The sequence below is a fragment of the Lytechinus variegatus genome, chromosome 9, assembly GCF_018143015.1.
Source record: "Lytechinus variegatus isolate NC3 chromosome 9, Lvar_3.0, whole genome shotgun sequence".
In the NCBI taxonomy this organism is placed as follows: domain Eukaryota; kingdom Metazoa; phylum Echinodermata; class Echinoidea; order Temnopleuroida; family Toxopneustidae; genus Lytechinus; species Lytechinus variegatus.
The window spans coordinates 10,690,147-10,715,949 of record NC_054748.1 but is presented as its reverse complement, the minus strand read 5'-3'; the positions used below and the strand labels follow the sequence as shown (position 1 = coordinate 10,715,949).

At 35.7% G+C, this 25,803-nt stretch overlaps 1 protein-coding gene across 1 annotated transcript; it reads left to right on the top strand.

The window, feature by feature from the left end:
• The first annotated feature begins 17,566 nt into the window (after window positions 1–17,566).
• On the top strand, window positions 17,567–25,458 carry LOC121421471. Its single transcript, XM_041616171.1, has 3 exons — window positions 17,567–17,677; window positions 19,767–19,840; window positions 22,431–25,458. The coding sequence occupies exon 3, from the start codon at window positions 22,788–22,790 to the stop codon at window positions 23,784–23,786; it is 999 nt and encodes a 332-aa protein (XP_041472105.1). The 5' UTR covers window positions 17,567–17,677; window positions 19,767–19,840; window positions 22,431–22,787; the 3' UTR covers window positions 23,787–25,458.
• The last annotated feature ends 345 nt before the right edge of the window (window positions 25,459–25,803 follow it).

Here is a 25,803-nt window from a genome sequence, read left to right as displayed (position 1 = left end):
ATTCCTGTAAAACACACAATTCAAAGAACATCACATTATTGATTTCCTTCTGTTCATGAACATCGTATAAAGTATGAATGTATACATTGTATTCCAGCTGGCAGAACAGAAATATTGAGTAAAGTTCAATGCTTTCTCACACATCGGTTTCTCATGTACCCTGGTATCTTCCCCGCTTAACGTTCTTTTGCATTTTAATGCTCAATTTAAAATTCTAAGAGCAAGAAATTCTCTATAAATTTGGTCTCTCATTGTCAGTGCAGAATTAATTCTCTTGCTCTCTATATAAACAAAGTTCTCAAAAGGTTTCTGCGTAATAATTCTCAAAAATTAGTTGACCATTTTGTTTTCTCTTTCAAAGCAACTGTGAAAAATATATCACACATCAAGTTTGGAAAGACCAAATATCAATGAAGATATTCATCTGTCCCTTAATCATTAATACTTTGGTGATTTATGATGAATTGAGCCAATGAGTTCTGCACCATACTACACTGCTTCAGAAAAAAATGGCTACATCCAGTCTAGTGATAGTTTTTTTTGTCACCTTCGCATTGATTATCTAATTACTACAATATTTTTCTGACACCTCAGTCATTTAATATTTAATATTTATGTACATGTAGTTGACCTTTTGATCTTAATTATAATCTTAGCTGATCCAATGTTTGATATTGGATGAAGACAGGTTAGGATGTTGGTTTGTGTGGTGGGAAGTACATAACAAGGATGTCAGAAATTTTTTTACCATCAGATCATAATATGAAAATGCTTTGAAAACTCATGGCGGCATGAAACTCTGCAGAGCACATTAGACAAAGGGCTGAACTCTAAATTGTAGGGCTGAGGAACATTTATTATTCTTAACACATACAGTATTGTAGAGCAATCATACTTTGACCCTGTCTCTTTTTATAGTTTAAGGGATCTGTTAGCATTCACTGATATCATATAGTTAAATGCATATGCATAATCCATACACAATTATGTGTAGTCTTGGAGACAACCCTATACCAGTGAAACCAGGTTTTATACAGCACAAAACATTTTATGTGAGGAAAGTGGTCTGAATTTACCACCTAAAGGGCCCAACTAACAGTTGCATACTACAGAACCTTCAGTCCAATAAGTTGTATTTGAGCTAGACTTGTCTGAAGACCCGCTGGTTATTAAAGTTTCAATCAAGGTCTGAGATTTCAGACTATTAAAGGGACTTGAGGACCCACGTGTTCAATATGCCGCGAAAGCCCAAGTGTACAGGACTAAAAAAAAACCCATAAGCTATGTATCAGAGGAGCATACAGTTCAAGAACAGGAACACTTTGGTAAGTCAGATACTAATCTTCATTTCTTTCATTCTCTTTAATAACATTACCTAATAATTGAAAATTTTGTACTTAGGTTTCATTCCTAATTGATTAATCAGGCCATTATATATGTTTATTATACAAATTTAATCAAAATAAAAGGTAGGAAATCTACTGAGTCTTGTTGAAAAGGAGTGGCCTAAATTTGTTATTCCCTTCCAATAACAAAACGAAGGGGTTATATCATTTCATTAAAATGAAAATCAAACCCATGAGACAATAAGAATTATTTGAAACTTGTTCTTTCAGCACATACACCTGAAAATATGGGAGAATTATATTGAAGAGACTCATCACGAGTGCCTGACAATCTTTAAGCCAGGAGTGTGAAATGTTCACCACTGAATTTCTGTTCAGCAGACAATCTATGAATGAAAACATCTTGTGTTGAACGGATAACTTTCTCCCATTGAATGGACTGTATACCTTTGTTCAATAGAGCATGACTTACTGTGTGAATGGAGAATATTGCTTACACAAAATCAAACATAACATTTTGTCACCGAAGGGAGATCATTCTCTCAATGAACAGGGAAGATCTAGTTGGATGGAAACATTCTATCTTTGAACTGAAATCATCTTCTTTTAAAGGGAAAACTATCTGCCAATTAGTGGATAGCATATTTTGTTTATCTGAAATTAATCTCACTTGGATTTTCTTGTCTCTGAATGGAGAATATCTCGCTGAATGGAGAATATCTCGCTGAATAGAGATTTTATCAACAAATGGCGATCTTTTAGGGGAATTTATGATATCTTCTCACAGAACATAAAACCCTGCTTTTATTAATGGACAGCATCTCACTGACTGTACTCTTTATAAAAGGAGCACACTTTATTGAATGGATAAACTTTTCTCTATTAATGAAATTTTCTTGTTGAATGTGTCAGTCATTCCTACAGCAATGAAATACATTTCTTTCTTCATGCAAAGTTCCTTTTTAATGGATAGCATTCTCTGTTTATAAAAATCATCTTTGGAGACATAACACCTTCATCTGTGTTTGGAAATTTAAGTGCCATCACCTTATGACAAAGTATCATCTCTATCAAATAGAACACCATCCCATTGAACGGAAAACATTCTTCTGGTAGAGAACACCTGGTCATCAGCTTGAGAACATCCTATTGGGACCAAGACAACTTGTTCTTTGGAAGGATAAAACAAGCATATTGCAAACAGAACATCTTTGACCAGGAACAGCTGCATCCAAAGAGCTCTTTGGGCGGATGAAAAAATAATCTTTTAATAGTAAAACATCATCTCTTCAGAGATAAAATGATTGTTTCCTTATAGATAACATTATATTTTTGAGTAAAAAAAAAAGACATTTGTACGTTCACAGGCATTTGATTTCTGTAAATCAGTCCATCTTGGGTTTATTGTTTTATTATTGTATGGTACTTCCATAGTTGTTCATTGTTCTTACCATATTGAAACATATTTAAGAATGTCTCCAAGATATCAAGTTAGATTGCAATATGATCAAAGGAAATCCCATCTAATTTTTGCTATATTACTGCTGAAGTTAGCCCCAAATTTAGGTTTCCAAACAGTAAATGTAGTAGAAGGTGAGGTTGCACAACTTGATTTTCCCTATCCATGTCACAGTGCAGAAATAACAGTAAGACATGGCTACAAAATACCATTCCATAGCTCTGCACATCGTGAAACCCATCCCATGCCAGAACACTTGAATCTAACCCTTCATAATGAAACTCAAAGCAGCAGATGCTTTCTGCATCTCACTTTTAGTCCCATCAAAAGAGATGATGAAGGGGCTTATATCTTGACAGCTTACATGAATGGCCATGTTATAGAAGACACCAAAATCAGTTTAAGGGTTCACTATCTCCCTGGTAAGGCTTCTTGTTCTTCAAGTGAAGTGTATATTGAAGGGGAGTGGGTGAAAATGAAAAGCTCAGGGGGGAAATCTTCCCGCACAAATACTATGCTATCAAAATGGCATCAAATTACCATCTTTACGAAGAAAACAGAATCATAGAGATATACAGCAAACCATATTGGCCAGAATGGCAGAGCCGGTATTCTGTTGTTCATCTAGCTTACATAATATTAGACGTTGGTGCGAATGTAATGATTCTAGTTATGATCCAAGGCCAAGGCTTCTCCCATCGAACCTGACACATCCATGCTCTTCGTTTTTCAAAGACACGCCTATTTCAACACAGAACATAGACTTGAAAGAATCATCACGTTCTTCCAAACCTCAACCAACATCTCATGCAAATATAATTCACGCAAGGACAAATTTGACTTTTATGTGGACACTGTGTACATTGATTATCAACATCATTTTTATGAAGAGAGTTTAAAACACATGGTGTTAAATTTTATACAGAGCAAATTTCCTAGTTTTGTCAAAAAAGAAAGTTTTGAGGCCCCACAGAGATGATTTAATAAAAAGCGATCACCTTGAATGTGTTAAAAAAACTCACTTTTTAAGCAAAACAACTTAATGTGTGGACTGAAGTCAAGTATTATAACCGTTTATTTCTGATGGAGTTAAGTACAATTTTATGATAAAAACAAAATTTAATAAATACCACTAAGTTCATAACTATAATTTTGAATAAACTGCAGGAGAAATAGCACATACATGTGCTGAAAATATAATTTACCACTAATTCCCCCAAAATAGTTTATGAATTTTAGAATTTAGTCTGTAGTTTTGGAAAGTTTTCCTAATGCTAGTGATTTATTTATTTATGTTAAAAGAAATCATGGATGCTTTAAAGCAAGTAACCAGAGGACCACAGCTACAGGTCCTTTTTACACAGGATTTTCTTAGCCCCGGACTATCGCTAACCCCGTACTATTTTTTTTTCCTTTTCACACATGCCAAATTGTTATTGCTAACCCCGGATAAGGAATGCTTGCTTTTCACACACGAAACTCGCTAACCCCGGACTAGTGGTTTTTGTCGATCATTCGTAGTACAAGTACTTCACTCATACACTTTTTACACACGCTAAAATTTCCTTAACCCTGTACTATAGGTGGGGCTAAATTGCCATTTAGCCCCACCTATAGTACGGGGTTAAGCTTAGCCCACTTTCATTTTACACTAGCGATCTTAACCCCGTACTATCGCTCTTAGCACCGCAATTGCTGGGATAACCCTGCTTTTTTGCAGGGCCAAATAATCCCGTACTAAAGGTGGGGTTAGCCCACTTTGCAAAAATGCTGTGTAAAAAGAAAGTGGGCTAAGCTTAACCCCGTACTATAGGTGGGGCTAAATGGCAATTTAGCCCCACCTATAGTACAGGGTTAAGGAAATTTTAGCCTGTGTAAAAAGGGTATCAGTGGGACCTTGTAATGATGATTTAAATATCTTACCAAAGGGGACTAGCTAGCGCACCAAGTGGGAATAAACCCTGGTAACCAGAATACGAATGAAGGAAAAAACACATGAACAAGAAAATTCAATTCATACTTAATTCTGTATATACTTTAGGGAGTGTTTCTTTTTAATGATGTTTGGTTTACAGTACAGTCCTCTATGACTGAATAACATCAATGTGCTCAAAGATCGATTGGCTAAGGGTGAGGAAGAAATGTCTTTCTTTTCTTTGAAATTAATAATTAATTTATTCATGAAAGCAAACTTCATACTATAGATCAATAAATGAGGTATGAAAGCAAGAACTGTGTGTATTTGAATATCAACAAATGATTTGCGTCAAAGTTCATGTTTGTACTGTTTCCATCTAATGACCAATGAAATCACTGATATATCAAATCAAGTGCTTCGCCGCTTCTTTTCAAATGTGTGACAACTCCACAAGAACTCACATACGGTTAACATGTACCTCAGAGAATGCTTGGGACATCCTTTGGTATCAACTTGAATATTGATGGCATATAAAAATTAAACAATGTCTGCGCAAATAAGGTAAGATCTCTATTTTTTTCTTGGCAATAATTCTTTATTTGCATTAAAATATTTCTGAATTATGTGCAGATGCATTTTATGTTTAACTGTCACAAGAAACTCCTTATTAAATGAGTGACTTGACAACTCTTCATATTTGAATAGAAGTGTAGGAAAGATTCTCTAAACATAGGGGGAATGCTTATAGTTTGATGAAATATTGGAATTTTTCTCAGTTTCTGCTAATTCATGAAATTGTAATTAGAGCTTATTTTGGGAAACAAAATTGCTTGGGATATCTGATTTGTTTCTTATTTTATTGCCAGAGCTTAATAACAAAAACATAATAATAATAATAATAAATTGGTTCTTATATAGCGCATAATCAATGGAAATTGCTCTATGCGCTTAGTACAAATTGCTCTCCAATATTACAGTTACACTACAACGAAAATAAATATGTTTTCAAATTTCTTTTGAAAGATTCAACAGAAGTACATGATCGAAGGTGAATTGGTAAACTATTCCATATTTTGGGACCGCAAAAATCAAAACTAGCTTCCCCCCCTTTTGAAATAACTCTAGGAATTTGTAAAATTGTAGTGTCTTCACAAGAACGAAGTCTATAATGTGGCCGGTGTGGGTATCTCAGTAAACTATAAAGGTATTCAGGTGCCATTTTATGCATACACTTAAAAACTAACAGTGCAACTTTGTAAGATATTCTTTTGTCAACAGGTAACCAGTGCAAATGCTTTAACAAGGGAGTTGCCCGCTCATACTTCCGAGCTTTCAAGATAATCCTAGCGGCACGATTTTGAATGCGTTGCAACCTTTCACGATCTGTTTTATTGATATTAATCAATAGAGAATTTGAGTAATCTAGCCTACTAAGCACAAGAGATCGGATAGCATGGTTACAAGCTTCATCAGTAAGCATTTCTTCCATCGAACATCATCGAATCTTCAACTGAACATCAGTGTTCAGACTAAATTATAAAAAAGAATAGAAACAGCTGTGAACTGTGAAATTCACACCTAATGAACCGCTGGCTTCAAGTAGAGATTTTTTACTTGACAAAGTTGGAAGAAAAAAAACACTGGGCATTATGAACCCAGAGGGAATGGAGAAAATGGAAGTCTTCCAAAACAGGTACATACAGATTAAATCTCCAAGGGACTTTTGAGGAGATAATTCCATCATAATTCTATACAAGGAAAAAGCGAGTTTATGTCTTGCCCACCTATGAAAATAACAAGATATATCGTGATTTGCGAGGGCACGCAAGAGAATTATATCAAAACTTCATTGTGAAATGACTGGGATGGAATAACACTTGTCATAAGAGCCTTGCACATAAACTTTAATGTTGACCTGAAAATGACCTTTGACCTTACCATGTGACCTCCGACTGCAGCATAACATGCAGGTTGCCTAAGTACATCTACCATCCAAGTTTTGTTGAAAAGTGACTTACGGTTGCGGAGTTAGGTGTCATAAGAGAGTCTTGCATGTAAACTTTAACGTTGACCTCAAAATGACCTTTGACCTAACCATGTGACCTCCGACTGCAGCATAACATGCAGGTCCCCCAAGTCCATCTACCATCCAAGTTTGGTTGAAATGCGACTTACAGTTGTGGAGTTATGTGTCATTAGGTTTGTGGATCCCTGAGTCTCGCCTTCACCTCTGGTGGGCGAGACAAAAACTATCTGGCGATACATGTTCTTTTTGTTCCTCTTGAGCAATACACTTTAATAGGATGTACTTTCCTTTCTCTCTCCTTTTTCCAGATTATTCTTGGTACAAATGCCAAATGCCAGGAAGATAGTTACATTTTCATTTTTCCTTGTACTGTTCGACAAATTTACTCCAAGCAAGACCACAATAGTTCACGTGAATGAAGGAGAAAGTGCAGAACTTCATTTTCCCTATCCATGCAACAACTCAGAAATCACACTGCAACACGGAAACGGTTCTCCGTTTTACAGCTCTCTAAATCCAGACACCAGTCCCCAGTCTGGGAATAGGAAGATTATTATCCAGAAGGAAATTGAAAATTGCATCCTCTATTTGGAAATAGATCCAGTTAAACGGAATGATGAGGGTACCTTTATTCTTGCCATTTATAAGACTGGAAAAAAGATCCCACACCTTCACAGAATTGGTCTACGCGTTGCTTATCCTCCAGGAGAAGCCTCCTGTATATTAAGCAATGACTATGATGATGGTGAGTGGGTCTCATTGCGATGTTCAGCTCTAGAAGGGACTAAGCCAGGTCAGATCTTGTGTTACCAAGAGGGTCGAAGACAACCTCATTTGACTAAGCAAGTGAAGAGAGGTCACAGCTTCAGTCAGGTGATGTTGGTGAGGTCAGTTGGTTTAGTGTACTGTTGCTCTTCCCCAGCAGATGTCATAAAGGATCATTGTGAGTGTAAAGACTTTTCTTGGGACCCTATGCAAAAAATTTCCCTGAGAAATGCACCTGACCCATGCCCTACCACCTCTGTGACAGCTACTGACAACAATATGCAACAATCAACTGAGAAGGCTTACCTGGATGATGAGAAGAGTGCCCCTTTATCTGATTCAAAGACAATTGTGACAACGATGAAGAGTGATTCAAAGACATTAGATATTGATCTTTTATTTAGCTCGAGTGATATAATAATTATAGTTTTAATTTTGATAAACACATGTATTGTGCTATTTGTAGTTGTAATGCAAGATACTTTGAAATGTAAGGTGGGGAAAAAGAAATCAATTCAGTCTAAACAGGATAATGTCATTTCCCAGATTCTATCATATCTGAAGAATGAGAAGAGCATTACTTTTTACTTAAATGATTCAAAGTCTTTTGAAACGCCCCAAAAAAAACTTAAAAGCAAAGCATGTGAACCAAATACAGTGTAATTGTGATATGAGAAACTGAGTCATTAAGATATATTCAGAGTGCCTCTATCATTAGAATACCTGTTAAATCATGACAATTTGTCAAGGCTCGAAAATACCCAATAATCATTTTCAGAAGTTACAAGTATGCGCAGTATGGTCTCTAGCTTAGCAGCCACCTACTGCTCCTGCGCCCAACTAAAAGATGGGCAAAGAAAGTTACCGCAATTTGCTTTCACACTGCCAAAATACCTGCAACTTTGAAACAAAAAAATTGGGTCTTGTAATTTTGACAAGTACCTACTATGTAGATGGTATTTTCTTTCAAGGATATTACACATAATTTGATTTCACACTACCTGGTATTTTCTCATTGGAGTCAACCAGGACAACTTTCCCATTCAGAAAATACCAAGAAACTTTGAAACAGTGCGAAAAAAAATAAATGTTGCCTTTTGATGTAAATTATTGATGAAATTTGTGCAATGTTGTAAATGAAATGTAACTAAGAAAATGGTGACTTGTCATAATTTTTCATGTAAATATGTTTTAATTTTACAGATTGCCAAAGTTAATGGTATGGGCTCAATTCCTGATATATGAGAAAGTTACAGCGTTTTCAAGTTTTTATCAGAAAACATCCATTGATAAACTCACATTCTGGTCATGATGAAAATAAGGGAGTAGATGATGTAAAACACCATTGCTACTTTTTAAAAAGCTTTGATCTTTACTTTATGACAAAGAGGAACTCAGACATCAAATATTTCACAACTTAGATAATACTGATTTGACATGTTTTCAAGATAAATCAAACTATGATTATATTACAAGAAGCAAAAATAAATATAACTATTTTCATGGACTGTAAATAAAAAATATATATATACTATTCTGTTTCGTACACTTTGATCCAGCAGTTAGGAATGATCTTCCAATGAAGATCAATCACTTCAATGAAAGCTTTGAGCAGGAAATTCAAAGTATCTTTAATCAAAAGTGTGTGAATGTAAGGATTTATACTGCACTTTATGATTTATACTGTGTTTATGAGATGTGTTTATGAGATGGGCTTGTCTGGTTAGATGTGTATTTAACTTTTATTTATTATAGTACAAATATCAAATGATCTCCATAACCAAATTTTATATTGACACTTTATATAGCATTTATACTACTAGTATATTTAATTTTAATGTGACTTATCTTATGTATTCAAACTTTGATAGGATTTTTTGACCACCAAGTTCCAATGATATATTGTATATTTACATTGCCATTATTCTGTTTATTCTCTTTAATACTTTATCTTACATTTCCTTGCCTTATCTTTTGTACATTGTATACATTACTCTACTCTTTATGTTGTATTGATTCTTATTGAACAGATATACATAGTTTGTAAAACAAAATTTTTATAACAAATAAAAAGCCAATAAAAAATAAATAATTAGTATGTCACATCATTGTTTCCCCCGTTTGCATAAATATATACTGCCCAGAGTGTGAATATCACCGTTTTGTGCAACTATTAAAGCAAATTTCATAATCTCCTATACATTTTATAGAAGATTACATTTGGGGTATAGAGTACATCTTATTACAATGTAGTTTTTTGTAAAATCATTCACTTTCATTCAAATCAACTTTATCTTTTGGGGGAGTTGACTTGATACTGGTAGGCAAAGATTGAATACAGCTGAAAAGATTAAAAAGGGGGAGAACTTCAGATCTTGGGAGAGAACGAACTTTGTTGATTGCCAGTTGGACTGCCCTGGCCCCGTGGCCTCTGGCACAGCTCTATAGATGTTTCTGCAAATTCCTGGTATGGAAGGAAAAATCAGGGTCCTCGGAGCAGATACGGCGAAGTCTGAGGGCTTGACTGTAAGCGATGCCAGTTTTTGGAAAAGTGAAATATATTTTTTGAAAAGTGAAATATATTTTTTTTTAAGTGAAATATATTTTTTTGAAAAGTGAAATATATTTTGTTTCATAAAGTGGAATACAATTTCTAAAAGTGAAATGGTTAGTGGAAGAGAAACATATTTTTTTCAAGTGAAATATATATTTAATTGTTTCCCTATGAGCGTGCCATAGTTTTGTGTAACTATTAAAGCAAATTTCATAATCTCCTAAACACTATAGAAGATTACATTTGGGGTATAGAGTACATCTTATTACAATGTAGTTTTTTTGTAAAATCATTCACTTTCATTCAAATCAACTTAATCTTTGGGGGGAGTTGACTTGATACTGGTAGGCAAAGATTGGATACAGCTGAAAAGATAGGAAAAAGGGGAGAGAGACAGACACAGAGACCAAGAGAGATTGAAAGATAGGAGATAGAGAAAGAATGTGGGAAAGATATGAAGAGATGAAAGATAGAGATGAAGAGAAATGGAAAATACAAGAAAAAAGAGAAAGAGGGATGGAAAGAAAGGGAGAGATGAAACAGAGGGGATAAAGGAGAATAGATAAATAATGGGGCTGTATGTAAAATTAATTATGTTTGGGAGTGAGAGGAGAGCGAGAGAGAGAAAGAGAGATAGAGCGAGGGAATCAGAGATATAGAAAGAGTTAAAACAGAATCATTTCATAGCAATCAACTTATACCCTTTTCATAAACCTATCCTCCAATTAGCCGCCTAAGAGTAATGCAGATAATTCAATAAAAATTGCGTTCACAAACTCCGAAAATAAGCCGCATTGTTTTTCCGAGCGCCCATCCTGAAAAAGGTGCATAATCGTCATGACAACTGGACACGCCCCCTCAAATGCGGTTGTGTTGTAAAAGGGTGACCTTGTGACCGCACCATGGCAATTATCTGCATTATTTGGAAATGCGTTCATAAACTCAAAATCTTGTCCCGATGCTGCTATTATGCGGATAATAGCAGCATCAAAATAATGCGGATAACTCTGGTCCTCCTCCGATTTTACGACCAAATTATGCTGCTATTAGCCACATAATTGGGTATATGAAAGGGGTATTAGTTTCACTCTGATTGTTGAAAATCAATGAATAATCAAAAGCATAGAGATAGAGGCTCAAAGTCAAGTCTAGCTTCTCTGAGAGAGAAGCTACACTTTACAAAAGTTGCAGTATTCCCTCACATGACAGAGGAAATGTGGACTTTGAACCCTCAATCAATCTTCATTCCCTTCCCATTGGCCAATACTAACTTCAGTCATGAGATTTTACGCGGGGTAGGGTCATGTGAGAAAAGTGCGGTTTTTTGAAAAACTAATAACATAATAATGAAGAACAGGTCGGTACAGTGCAGTACAGTACAGTGGTCAGGTGGACTTTGCAAGCCATTTTATTAGAAATTGTGAAATATTGTGCCAACTGATTGGTAAGTAATTTCTTTCTTCTAAAAGTTTTTAGGAATCAGTCCCTTGAAGGCTTAAGTGACCGAGTCTAATATTAAAAAAATTAATTAAATAAGATTATATCAAGCATGAAAGATGAAATTCATTACAACACCACTAGTACCTGCATCGTACATTATATGGATTCAGCCTAGCTTCCTCTTCATCAATAGCAGTCTAACTATGGGGGGTCAAATCGGGACACATCCCCCCCCCCATCGGCTGGCAAAAAAAAGGGGAGGAAATGGGAAAAGTTGGAAAAAAATTGGGAAAAGGGATATTTCTTCGCTAATTTGATGTAACATTTTGCTTCGGGACCAGTGATATACAGCTACAGATGGCAGTGATTTGGCCAAATAGGCACAGTAGGTTTCTCACCACCATTTATCATGAAAAATGCCATTTTCAAACACAAGTCCTAGCAAAGACAATTGCACTTGCCCCCCCCCCTCCAAAAAAAAAAGAGACAGACAGACAGAAAAGGAGGGACAAAAAGGGAGAGAAGAAAAAAAAAGGATTGATTATAGAGCAACATATCCAAGGGGGCAGAGGGGTCTTGCTCCCCCCCCCCCAAAAAAAGGGAGAAACCCGTTTTGTTTTTGGGGGGAGGGGGCGAGGCCCCTCCAGCCCCCTGGATCTGTTCTCTATCTTTATTCTGACCTTTCCCCTTCTTTGCCCCCCCTTTTGTTTTCTTCTTATTCCTTTTCTTGTTTTTTTTTTGGGGGGGGAGCAAGGCCCCAATGCCCCTCCTGGATCTATCTCTTCATTTTTAATTCTGATCTGTTTTCCCTCCTTTCTTTCTTTTTTTCTTCCTCCTCCTTCTTCCCTCTCTTTCATGATGTGTCTGCGCAGACACTAATTTGTGTTCCGCTGAGCACGGTGACTTTCCATCCTATGGTAACTTCCATGGTAACAATGATAAAGCCAATCAAAATCAAGGATTTTAGGGAAGTTCTCATTGGATGGCAAAATAATGCTAACATTAAAATGTATACAAAGGTGCCCAGGTCTGAATTTTCAACATTACACATTGCTTTCATCTGGACATTTATTTGGTGACTTCAAAGGTCAAGTCCACCTCATAAAAATGTTGATTTGAATCAACAGGGAAAAATCAAACAAGCATAATACTGAAAATTTCATCAAAATCTGATGTAAGATAAGAAAGTTATATTTTAAAGTTTCGCTTATTTTTCTCAAAGAAGCTGTATGCACAATTTAGTCACATGCAAATTGGAGAAACGATGATGTCCCTCACTCACTTTTTCTTTTGTTTTTATTGTTTGAATTATACAATATTTTCAATTTTTACAGATTTGAAAATCGACCAACTTGATTGAACCATATAATGTTAAACAATGGTAATTCCACATGTTCAGGGAGAAATAAAACTTTATTTTACATGACAATGAAGAGAAAATTAGAATATATCATATTTCATATAATAAAATACAAAAGAAAAAGTGAGTGATGTCATCAGTTCCCTCACTTGCATACCAATCCGGGATGTGCATATAACTATTATGTGAAATTAAGCGAAAATTAGAAATGTCAGAACTTTCTCATTTTACATCCGATTTTGATGAAATTTTCAGTGTTATGCTCGTTGGATTTTTCTCTTTTTATTCAAATCGACGTTTTGTTGGGGTGGACTTGACCTTTAAAAGTAAGATATAAAACAAACATATCAGGGGTTTCCTTCGAAGGCAATAGTGGGAGTTATTAAAATCCTTCGGTGGACTGGCATAACTACTATACTTCCCTCAGGGTAAATGGGAAAATAGTAATTGCCACACCAACTTCTGATAAATAATTCCACTATACTTTCTCGAAGCCTGATATATTTGTTTAATGTATGGAGGTGCTGCTCATCTGTGATGTCACAAAACGGAAATTTAAAGAATTCTTTAATAACTCTGTTATTCTTTGACATATTTCAATCAAAACTTTAGAAAAATTAATCTTTATTTTTTTCTGATTTTATCAAAACCTACTTTTCTTCAGGGTTAACTTTCCCTTTAAACCCCTACATGAGAAAGTACATAGATTTATTATGGAATAATCATATTTTCACTCTTCTTACGTTTCAGCCTTCTTGAACTGACAAAATAATAACGGTGATTGAGTTAATTCTAAGTTTCAACACTGCATCTTCGACGATCTTGAGTGCAAACAACATTTTCAGTGACAATTTGACAACAGATAAAGGAACAACAAGGTGTAATCAAATATCATCAACAGCACTACTCCGCTATCTTTGGCCATAAGATGACCACTTTCATCATATTTGGAATGCTAATAGGAATAAGTGTCTGTAATGCTACAACAATGTATGCACGAGAGGGAGAAATGGTGCTGTTAGAGTTTGTATACCCATGCAACAGTACAAGGATAACATTGCAATTTGGGATTAGGGCTCCGTGCTACAGTTCTGCAAAACCAAAATATATGTCAATGCCACCAAACCAGAGACTTGCATTTGAGAATGTCAGTGAAGTCTGTTCCGTTCAATGGACAATTGATCCAGTTTCAAGAGATGACGCAGGCACCTACATCTTGACGGCTTACAAGAATGGCATCATTCTACCAGACTATCCAATAATTGGTCTACGCATTGGATATCCTCCAGGGCAGGCCTCATGTGAAATAGGTGATTATCATCAAGATGAAGAATGGATATCTTTGCAATGTACAGCTCTACAGGGAACTTTGCCAGGAGGTATCTACTGCTACCAACAAGGTCTGCGCTTACCAAAGAGGAATAATCTTATAGTAACTCCTAAGAATCTGAAGCAAAACATATTAGCAAGGCATGATAGCTTTGTCCATTGCTGTTCATCTATGCTAGAGCAAATCAAGGACAAGTGTAATTGTACTGATTGGGGTTGGGATCCAATAAGTGATACAATCTTTGCAGTGGTGGATCCTTGCCCTGAAGTATCTACAGAACTTCAAACATCAGTTCGTGAACCTCCAACTCCAGACCTTAATGTCACTGAGCCTAACGCTTCAAATGATACAGTTACAACAGAGGCGGTGAAATACCCCAACAGCAACAAAAACATGTATATAGCACACTGGATAGTGGGTTCCATATCAGTCTTGTCTATTATTATAATCACTATTTGGAGCATTATTAAGTATAAACAGAGGAAGGTCTTGTTAGAAAACAATAGCCCAACATCAGAGAGTAGAGATCCATGCTTACCAAAGCAAAATGAAAATGAAACATCTTTCAGTAATGGAACAACCCCTGTCAGGTCATGTTAGTGAGGTCAGTTGGTTTGGTCTACTGTTTTTGTTTTCTAGCGCAATTCACAAAGGATAAGTGTGGGTGTAAAGATTTTGCATGGGACCCAATGGAAAAGAGATCCCTAAGAAAAGTACCTGACCCTTGCACCACCTTCACAGCTACAGCTACAATTAACTGAAAATACTTACTTGAAGGATTCTGAGAAAAGTACCATTCTATCTAATTCAAAGACAATTGTGACAACAATGAAGAGTGATTCAAACACACTATTTTTCGTTTAGTTTGAGTGCTATAACAGTTATAGTTTTGATTTTAATAAATGCATTTTTCTTGTAGTTGTAATGCGACATACTTTAAAATGTAGGGTGGAAAACTAAGATCAACTCAATATAACCAGCTGGAAACTGCCATTTCCCATGATCTAACAGATCTGAAGAACAAGAAGAGCACTGCTGAACAGGGACATCCAAAGTTTGCGCATAATTCAATGGAAATTGCATTTACAAACTCCGAAAATAATCTGCACTATTTTCATGAGCGCCCGTCCTGAAAAAGGCGGATAATCTTCATGGCAACCCCCTCCGATGCGGTTGCGTTGGAAAAGGGTGACCGCACCATGGCAATTATTTGTATTACTTTGGAATTGCGTTCATAAAGTCAAAATCTGGTCCCAAAGCCGCTATTATGCGGATAATTGCGGAATCAAAATAATGCGGACAACTCTGGTCCTCCTCTGATTTTACGACCAAATTATGCTGCTATTAGCTGCACAATTGGGTTTATGAAAGGGGTATAAAAACCAACATCTTTGTTTGCTCTTTTGGTTATTCTTTTTTACAAAACTTGTGTATATATACTACTTTTATAACATGAGGCTCTATGCACCTTCTTGGGTTTTTCCCCTATCATTCCTGTAAGGAACACACACTAATTTGTACATTATTCACTTGTTCTTGCTAGATCTATTCAATCAATGTTATGATTTTCTGTAAACATTTCAGTTCTCTGGGAATATATAGGTGCATGTACGTACTGCTCTTAAAGGGATGCTCAAGGCTGAAGACAATAAATATAGTAAAATTCAAAGAGCAAAATGAAGTTATTGAATTTTAAAGATTTGAAACAGTTATAGGCATGTCTTCATGAATATTCGACAGCATCAGGTGGGCTGATGCTGTCACATCCCCACTTTCCCTTTTCTTATGTTATGATATGAAAATAAAATCATAATTGTTTCATTTTTCACATTAATGTAAATGATGTATCTTCATTATGACGAAATATTTTGCAGCAAGAAATAACTTATGCAATTCATCAGTTGTTAATCCAATTGTTTTAGTTCTTGGTAGAAAATTTTGAATAAACCTAATTTCATATAATAAAATTTAAAAAAGAGTGGAGATATGACATAATCAGCCCATCTAATGAATATTCATGAAGACATGCCTAGAACTCCCATGGGTGCATTGCATTCTCAGTTGTACATGAAATCACATCCACAATGCTCTCACATTGATGATGGTGAAACTTAATATTTACCTATCCTAAACTAAAGGGTTAAAAACCACATGAAATTATCATAAGAATTTGGTTGACACTTACCCAATAAATAATGCACTTCATTCCAAATTCATTTGATAAAATGCTGTTGAATCCCAAGATTTTCAAAGCTCGATGACACTCACTTTTCTCGCTATTCAACTTTGCGAACAGCAACTTTTTGTCTAAAGAAGGTGCAAGATTTACATTCATATCAAAGACACTACAAAGAAAAGACTAAGCACTGAATCTATTCTCTTTTGTACACCGTACTCCAGCTGTATGGAACTTTCTTGCAATGGAAATAAGATCAATATCACTTGAATGAATGCTTTTAGCAGGAAATTGAAATATCTAATCAACAATGTGTGAAAGCTATGAATTTTACTGTCCTTGAGTGTTTATGCTATAGGTTTTGTCTGGTTAAATGTGTTTAAAACTCTACAGTTTATAAATATCGAATGATCTCAATTTATTGAATTTTACATTGGCACCTAGCATTTATACTTATACTACACTTTAATTTTGATGTGACTTATTTTATTTATAAAAGGGATATTTTGACTAAAAGTTCAAATAATATTGTATGTTTTAATTGCCATTTGGTATCTGTTTATTCCCTTATCTTACACTTTCTTGCCTTATCGTTGTTGTACATTGTATATATTACTCTATTATATATTTTGTATTTAATTTTTAATGGAACTGAATTGAATAAAGTGTTTACATCGTTGGAGAAAAGAATGTATTTAATAATAAAAAAACTGACAAAAACAAAACGAATGAGCAAGTGACATCATTGGTTCCTCCATTTACAAAGTGCCAATTTTGTGTAAATATTATTGTTTTGTGCAACTTTTAAAGCAAACATTGTCATAAATTTTTTTTTTATAAGATTACATGTAGGGCTTCAGTACAAATATGTATTCAGTTAATTATTCTACACGTATTTTCATTCAAATCAATTTTTGGGGGAGTTGACTTGATACTGGTAGGCAAAGATTGGATACAGCTGAAAAGATAGGAAAAAGGGTGAGAGAGACAGATACAGAGGTAGAGAGATGGAAAGGTAGGACTTAATAGTTTTGATTGAATGGGTCTGAAAGGACCTAGGCTAAAAGCAAATTCCCAGTGATGAGGACTTTGTACCCAATACTCATCATGCCATTCAATGATTGGCTCTCCCGCATCAAATGATCAATTGCGTGAAGACATGGGTCCATAGAAGAGGGGTGTAAACAGCGCCATTTTTTAAACCTTTAAAGCTACATGTAGTTCCTGTTCATGAGCATGATAATGATTTAAACAACATGAATTTCACGAGAAAATCACAGGAATTTACAGTACCTGGTCAATGGTAAGCTATTTCTTCTCTTCGAGGCCCTATATTTATTCTATCTTCATTTTTTGCTGTAGCAGTTGGCATATTGATAAGCTGGGACAATGTTCTTTTATAACATTTCATTTGATATTTCAGAATTACAGTGTGATGGAATATACTTGCTCTGACATAGTGGTTTCACAGTACACCATGAACATGTATTGTGGGGGTATGCTGGTTCTGTGCTCTGACCAATTCTGTACAATACAATAATACAGTATGGAAAGTTTGGGGCACTAAAGGGCCTTTTTTTAATATGATGCAGGAAGATAAACATTAGAAGCAGTACAATAATTCTGGTTTATATCACCCTGTATGTGATCTACAAGAAGCCAGGGTGGGGAGCAGTCAAATATATTGCTGTACACATGCGTAACCAAATTATTTCCAAACAACCCCCTAAACGAGGTTTTTTCCTCTGTGCAATATAACCCCCTAAAAAATTGTACTTGGGCTTTATTTACACATGTTGGCACCTAAAGAAGTTGTTGGCAGAATATGACACCAGGGAAAAAGTTTGGGGAAAAAACATACCCTAAACAGTCGTGTTTGACTAGTCTTGAAAAAAAAGCTCTGGAAAAAAAACATACCCTAAATAAGTTTGACCCCACGAATGAAAATTGACCAGTCTTTCAAAGCCACCCTTTTTCTTACAAATCTGTTTTTTATACCTTAATGAGTGCATGCGTGGCCAGCGTCCAAAAGTGAGAAAAAAACACCCCTTTAAACGCATTTTTTTTGTCATGTGTGTGTACAGCAATATATTTGACTGCCCCCTCCCCCCCCTGGGATTAGAATAGGAAAGGAATTTGACGCATGTTAAATAAATATTCTTTTACTGTCATTAGTTTTTAAGGAACCCACAAAGCACAAGCTTTACTTTTCATTGGACACCTCCATTTTAACAAAATATAAAGCACAAGGTTCTATGACCCCTGTTACATCTGAAAGTTTCCTACCCGAGACCCGACCGAGTCCACTTGCAACCTTGACTGGATTATTGGTGGATTAGCTTCGCGAACGGACCGAGTCCGAAATGTGGTCTGTTTACATCACAGTGTTCATTCCCTCCCCTTTCGCCCTATCTGTACTGTTTCGAGCGGCATCCGATTGCTGACACCTTTAAAAGGCGCTCTCGATCTAGGCTCCGAATAATTCGCGCGCGCTAATTGAAGTTACCCGAGATTCTGAAAGAATGCTGATGATCCCAGCAGTCGTTGAAGATATGATCGACTTGAAAAGGATACGTTTAAAATGCTTTTTTTCACTCAAATCAAAGACTTTATCAATCACAATTCACATGTCGCATGCCGCAAAAACATTCGAAGAACGACGGGGCTGGGGAGGGGATAGCACGCACTATATGACGTAATTTGACAGCTGGCGAACGGACCGAGATAGGTTCGAAAGCTTGTGTGCGTTTACATCTACGAATCGGTGGACCGGGGCCGGCCCGATACCTACCCGAGACTACCTCTGGATGTGGTCTCGGGTAGGTTCGCTAAAAGGTGGCCCGAGGTAGGTTTGGGATGTTTACATCTGATTTCTTTCCGACCCGAGGTAGGCCCCGGGCCGGCCCGAGGTAGGGAATCTCTCAGATGTAACAGGGGTCTATGTCATACTCCTTTTTCTAGGAGAGTACATGTAATAACTCTATATGATGTACATTAGAACATTGGGATAAAGGGGGCCATGCAAAAGGGTGTCATTTTCCAGGATCAGATGTCTACGTACACAAGAACAAGTTTGTTTGTCTAAAATCAAGAGATCATGCCTAAATATATAATCATTTTAAATTTAAAGCAATGAAAGAAGATAGCCTTCATATAAACAAATAATTTGAAAATATTATTAATTTTCTGAAAAATACTTTTTTTACAATATCTGATTAGAACAATTATGATGTATGTAAATTTCCCAAATGTACAATCATTGTGGAAATTTGTTTTCAAATGATTCAATTAAGTATAATAAAGTGTCTAGAAAAACATAATTTTGTTTTGATTTGGGTAAAATAATTTTGAAAATTTATTGAATATTGCAACATTTTCCCCTCTTTACTCAGGAAGACTTCTGATAAATGTATTGATCACTCTTCTCTACAAGGGACAACTGCCAACAGGAAAACACACTTGTTCAGTAAGTTATTTATGGAATATAGCTCATATCAAGTAAGCATGAAAACTATGAATAAAAAATTATGATTTTATCTATAAAATAACATCATCAATTTGTAAGGAACCTGCCCTTTGCGGGGACCCTACCATTGAGAAAAAAATATTTTGTTAGGTACAAGAAATCAAAATCTCTAACTTATAAAGCCTGTCTGAAACTTTCAATGGTACTAAACTAAAAAAAAAGATCAGTAATATGACTTATACTTCACTATCATCTAAAATTCTAAAATTAGAGTACAAAAGTATAGTAATTGTATGTTTTAGTTTCAGCTGTTTGAAAATCAAATTTGGTGTTTTCTGCCACAAGTGTTTGAATTTGGCAGCTAGCACCCTCTCTATGTAATGCGTAGTTTTTTTTTTTAAAGGGTCCTTTCTTAGCACTTTCTCAACAAATTTAGTGATTTGGTAGTGAAAATTTACAGAGAAAACATGTAGATATTTTGTATTGATCAGGAACCCATTGTAGGCCTATGTCCATAAAATAGATAAGATAAATTTATCTTATCTATTTTATGGACATAGGCCTACAATGGGTTCAAACAGAATCCAATGAAAAGAAGCGTCTGTCTGTATATGCTGAAAACTTAGCAAAAAAAGCACAGAATTCCATCAAATGTCGATTATTTGTCGAGGCAATATCCATACACTGTCCAAAGTATGATATTCTGTGTTAGTGATCATCAAAATTATCAATTTTGAGCTAGGGTTTCATGATTTTACAAAGATAAGTTGATATAAATGCACCAGATCTAGATGTATGATAATATTTTGACAATTATACTTGATTTTAAAAAAATTCTCATGATATAATCGTTTGCTCCAACTACTGTCTCTTATCTCTAAAGGAACACACGTTCATTCCTTCATATCATTCATACCGTGTTTACACAGTGACACGGCTCGGGGGTTCGACATGCGAGCCGTGCTCAACACGGCAATTTTATGCTGTGTAAACGCGATCAGTGTGATCCGCGAGCCGTGTCGAACACGGCTTTTTTGATCCGCCAAAATCGTAGGTTTCAACCCGCGAGCCGAGTCAGACTCGGCATTTTTTTTGTGTGTAAACAGAAAGCCGTGTCGAACTCTCTTGACCAGGTCACTGCGCGCGTTTTCACTTTTGGCATTGTTGTTGTTCGCACGGACAAGATTCGATTCCGGCAGTGAATTTCCCGCGTTTAATTTGCGACGTCATAATTCTTCTTCCGTTCGAGATCCGCGAGCCGTGTTGAACTCGCCTTTTTATATGTACGTATAAACGCGATCTCTGATCCCTTCTTCGCAGTGTTCAACCCGGCTCACGGATTCAACACCCGAGCCGAGTCAATGTGTAAACACGGTATCACCTGCTAAAAGAAATTTACCAAAGAATAAATAATGCTTGCTAAAAACATAAAACTTAGCATTCTGAAATGCACATGTAACCCAAGCTACATGAGATAAGTTGCATACTAGTGCAGAGGGTCAAAGGCCCGAATTCACAAAGGTGGTTTTGAAACCCTCGGTTGAGTCCATGGTTTATGATGATTTCCAGTATAAATTACGCTTAATTAAGCGCGTATCGGACGCGTGTATGGCCGTGTTTATGCTTCCACTTTTCAGGCCAGAATCAGCGTTTCCAAACGTGATTAGTCCAAAACACGGTTGCGTCCATGCTTACTTTCATTTAAATGCTGTTTCAAAACGCCGATCATAAACTCACAAAAAGGTGCGTTTGTAAACGTTGTTTGACCAGAATCAGGCTTTCTGGGGAAGTATAAACAGAACCACAATCGTAAACGTGTTTAAATGACGTCATTTGGTACATGCTTCCGGTGAGATGAAAATCCGCGGGCAAATACAGTTGTATTGCTCCATGTTATCTCCACGTAATAACAACAATCGGAAAAAAAAACTTTCGAAAAAAGGCGCGCCCAATATGACCTCGCTTTACGATGCGAAGCCAGCTGGAGATCATGATTTGCTCTGAAAAATTAAGCATAAACAGCACTCCAGAACCACGTTTAGAATCGGCGTTTTGAATCGACGTTTGAAATCGCTGATTCTGTCCTCGCAATGGAAGCATAAACACACCCTAAATTGACGCCTCTTACCATGGTTAGGTACGCTAGTTTATTCATGAGTCCACTGTTTTAATTCATGAGTCCACTCTTTAAACAGTGGACTCTGGTAACAGGCGTCAATTTGGCGCTCTGTGAAAAATGCGCGCATCAGCATTGGACATGATTTATACACGCGCTGAAATAAGTGTAATTTATACAGGAAATTTGCATAAACCATGGACTCAACCGTGGGTTTTCGAAACCAACTTTGTGAATTCGGGCCAAAGGTTCAAGCCCTTGTCATGTCTCCTAGATGGTGACATTAAAGGTCAGTCCAAGATAGTATCCGATTGATAACACTCAATACAAAAACACACACATTAAAGGAGCTGATTAATCAAGAAAATTTCAAATATTCAATGTCACCACAGTATGTGTGAACTTTATGAAATAATTATGAAAAAATGATTTACTTTTTTGTAATTGTCTCTCTCTCTGTCTCTCTTCAAACAGTAAAGTCTCCTCAGCAGACGTAGAAGTTCAGAGGAATTGCGGCTACTAAATCTGGACAAAGCAGACTTTTTTGGAGGATTAATGTAACTTATCATTTTGGCAAGAAAAATATTGATACGGACTTTTAATATCTTCTTCTACATCTCTACCAAAATCTAGTATAATTTGTAGTGTATGCACATTCTATTATTTCAAGGTTGACATTTTCAGAGAAAAAAAAAATTGTCAAGAAATCCACAGAACTGTCAAGAGAATGTGTAAACCTTGAATTAAAAAAAAAAACTATGAATCCAAATCTGCCTTCATCTGAATACTAAAAGCATTGTGTTTGGGGCTTACTTCAATTTCTTTGGTCACATGATGGCCACACTTGTTTTCATATTAGTACTAACACTAGCTTCCTGTGCTGCTAAAATAATGTACATGTATGCACGAGAGGGAGAAATGGTGCTGCTAGAATTTGTATACCCATGCAACAGTACAATAACATTACAATATGGGAACAGGGCTCCATGCTACAGTTCTGCGAAACCAAAGCATATGTCCATGCCACCAAACCAGAGACTTGCATTTGAGAATGTGAGTGAAGTCTGTTCTGTTCAATGGACAATTGATCCAGTTTCAAGAGATGAAGCAGGCACCTACATCTTGACGACTTACAAGAATGGCATCATTCTAACAGACTTTCCAATAATTGGTCTACGCATTGGATATCCTCCAGGGCAGGCCTCATGTGAAATAGGTGATTATCATCAAGATGAAGAATGGATATCATTGCAATGTACAGCTCTACTGGGAACTTTGTCAGGAGGTATTTACTGCTATCAACAAGGACTGCGCTTACCAAAGAGAAATGACCTTATAGAAACTCCTAAGAATCTCAAACAAAACATATTAGCAAGGCATGATAGCTTTGTCCATTGCTGTTCTTCTATGCTAGATCAAATCAAGGACAAGTGTAATTGTACTGATTGGGGGTGGGATCCAATAAGTGATACAATCTTTGCAGTGGTGGATCCTTGCCCTGAAGTATCTACAGAACTTCAAACATCAGTTCCTGAACCTCCAACTCCAGACTTTAATGTCACTGAGGCTAATGTACTAAATGATACAGTTACAACAGAGACAGTGAAATACCCCAACAGCAACAAAAACATGTATATTGCACACTGGATAATGGGTTCCATATCTATTATTATTACAATCACTATTTGGAGCATTATTGTGTATAAACGAAGGAGGGTCCCATTAGAAAACAACAGCCCAACGTCAGAGAGTAGAGCTCCATGCTTACCAAATCAAAATGAAAATGAAACATCTTTCAGTAATGGAACAACCCTTATCAGGTCATGTTAGTGAAGTCATTTGGTTTGGTCTACTGTTCTTCTTCTCTAGCGCAAATCACAAAGGATCAGTGTGGGTGTAAAGATTTTGCTTGGGACCCTGTGGAAAAGAGATCCCTGAGAATAGTCTGACCAGTACTCTACCAACACAGCTACTGACAGCACTTTGCAACAGTCAACTGAAAAGACTTACTTGGAGCACGGGTGCCACTTACATTGATGAGTGAATACCACGCGCGACCCAAAAAATGCGGAAAAGGGATGTCTTTTACAAGGCAGTCAGTCGTTACCTACATGTATGTAATGTAATAAGGGTGTCAAAAACACTGAAATAATGAAAAAAGGGTCATTTTGCTTGGAAAGCTACGTGTTTAGGGTCAAATTCGTGAGGGTATAAAGTACTACCAGTCCCATGGTATGATATTGAAATTTCATTAATCCTTGGTATTGTTCATCTGAAAGTTTGCCATTCTATAAATTGATAAATAAATTCTAAATTCATTCTAAATAAATATTCTGGAGGTTGGTTAATATAAAAAAACAAGAATAAAATTTGTAAATCTGAAAATAAAAAGGTTTGATAGTCTGCAGAATTGGGGAAAGGTGTGCAATAGTTCACTGTGGTTGGTACCAACAAACCTTTCTTTTTAGACAATCAAACTTTTGCAATAACCAACTTTAATTTAATTTTAACACAATAACCTTTGGGAAAGATTCAGATTATGTAACCATTAATAATAACAAAATGAATGCGCAAATGTTCAGATTTGCGAGCCTTTTTTATTTTGGGACTAATTAATGAACTCAAGATCATTTTCTGCAATTTGCATGTTTTAAAGTAACAAAGGTCATCAGAGAAGTGAATGTTCTCTGATTTATGATGCATATTATCATTATAATTCAAAGTTGCCTTTTGATGTAAATTATTGAAGCAACTTGGTAAATGTAACTAAGAAATGAATGACTTGTCATACTTTTTCATGTAAATATGTTTTAATTTTACAGATTGCCAAAGTTAATGGTATGGGCTCAATTCCTGATATATGAGAAAGTTACAGCGTTTTCAAGTTTTTATCAGAAAACATCCATTGATAAATTCACATTCTGGTCATGATGAAAATAAGGGAGTAGATGATGTAAAACGCCCTTGCTACTTTTTTTGAATTTGGCTTATATAGTATCAAAAGCTTTGATCTTTACTTTATGACAAAGAGGAACTCAGATATCAAATATTTTACAACTTAGATAATACTGATTTGACATGTTTTCAAGATAAATCAAACCATGATCATATTACAAGAAGCAAAAATAAATATAACTATTTTCATGGACTGTAAATACAAAAATTATATACTATTCTCTTTTATACACTGTGATCCATCTGTTAGGAATGATCTTCAAATAAGATCAATCACTTAAATGAAAGCTTTGAGCAGGAAATTTAAAGTATCTTTAATCAAAAGTGTGTGAATGCAAGGATTTTTACTGCCCTTGTGTGTTTATGAGATGGGCTTGTCTCGTTAAATGTGTATTTAACTTTTATTTATTATAGTACAAATTTCAAATGATCTCCATAACCAAATTTTATATTGACACTTTATTTAGCATTTATACTATATTTAATTTTAATGTGACTTATCTTATGTATTTAAACTTTGACAGGATTTTTGACCATCAAGTTCCAATAATATATTTTATACTTACATTGCCATTATTCTGTTTATTCTCTTTAATATTTTATTTTACATTTCCTTGCCTTATCTTTTGTACATTGTATACATTACTCTACTCTATATGTTGTATTGATTCTTATTGAACTGATATACATAGTTTGTAAAACAAAATTTTTATAACAAATAAAAAGCCAATAAAAATTAAATAATTAGTATGTCACATCATTGTTTCCCTCGTTTGCATAAATATATACTGCCCATAGTGTGAATATCACTGTTTTGTGCAACTATTAAAGCAAATTTCATAATCTCCGAAACACTTTATAGAAGACTACATTTGGGGTATAGAGTACATCT

Coding starts and splice junctions, on each gene's coding strand:
- LOC121421471 (XM_041616171.1), top strand. CDS start 22,788: ATGATGGCCACACTTGTTTTCATATTAGTACTAACACTAGCTTCCTGT.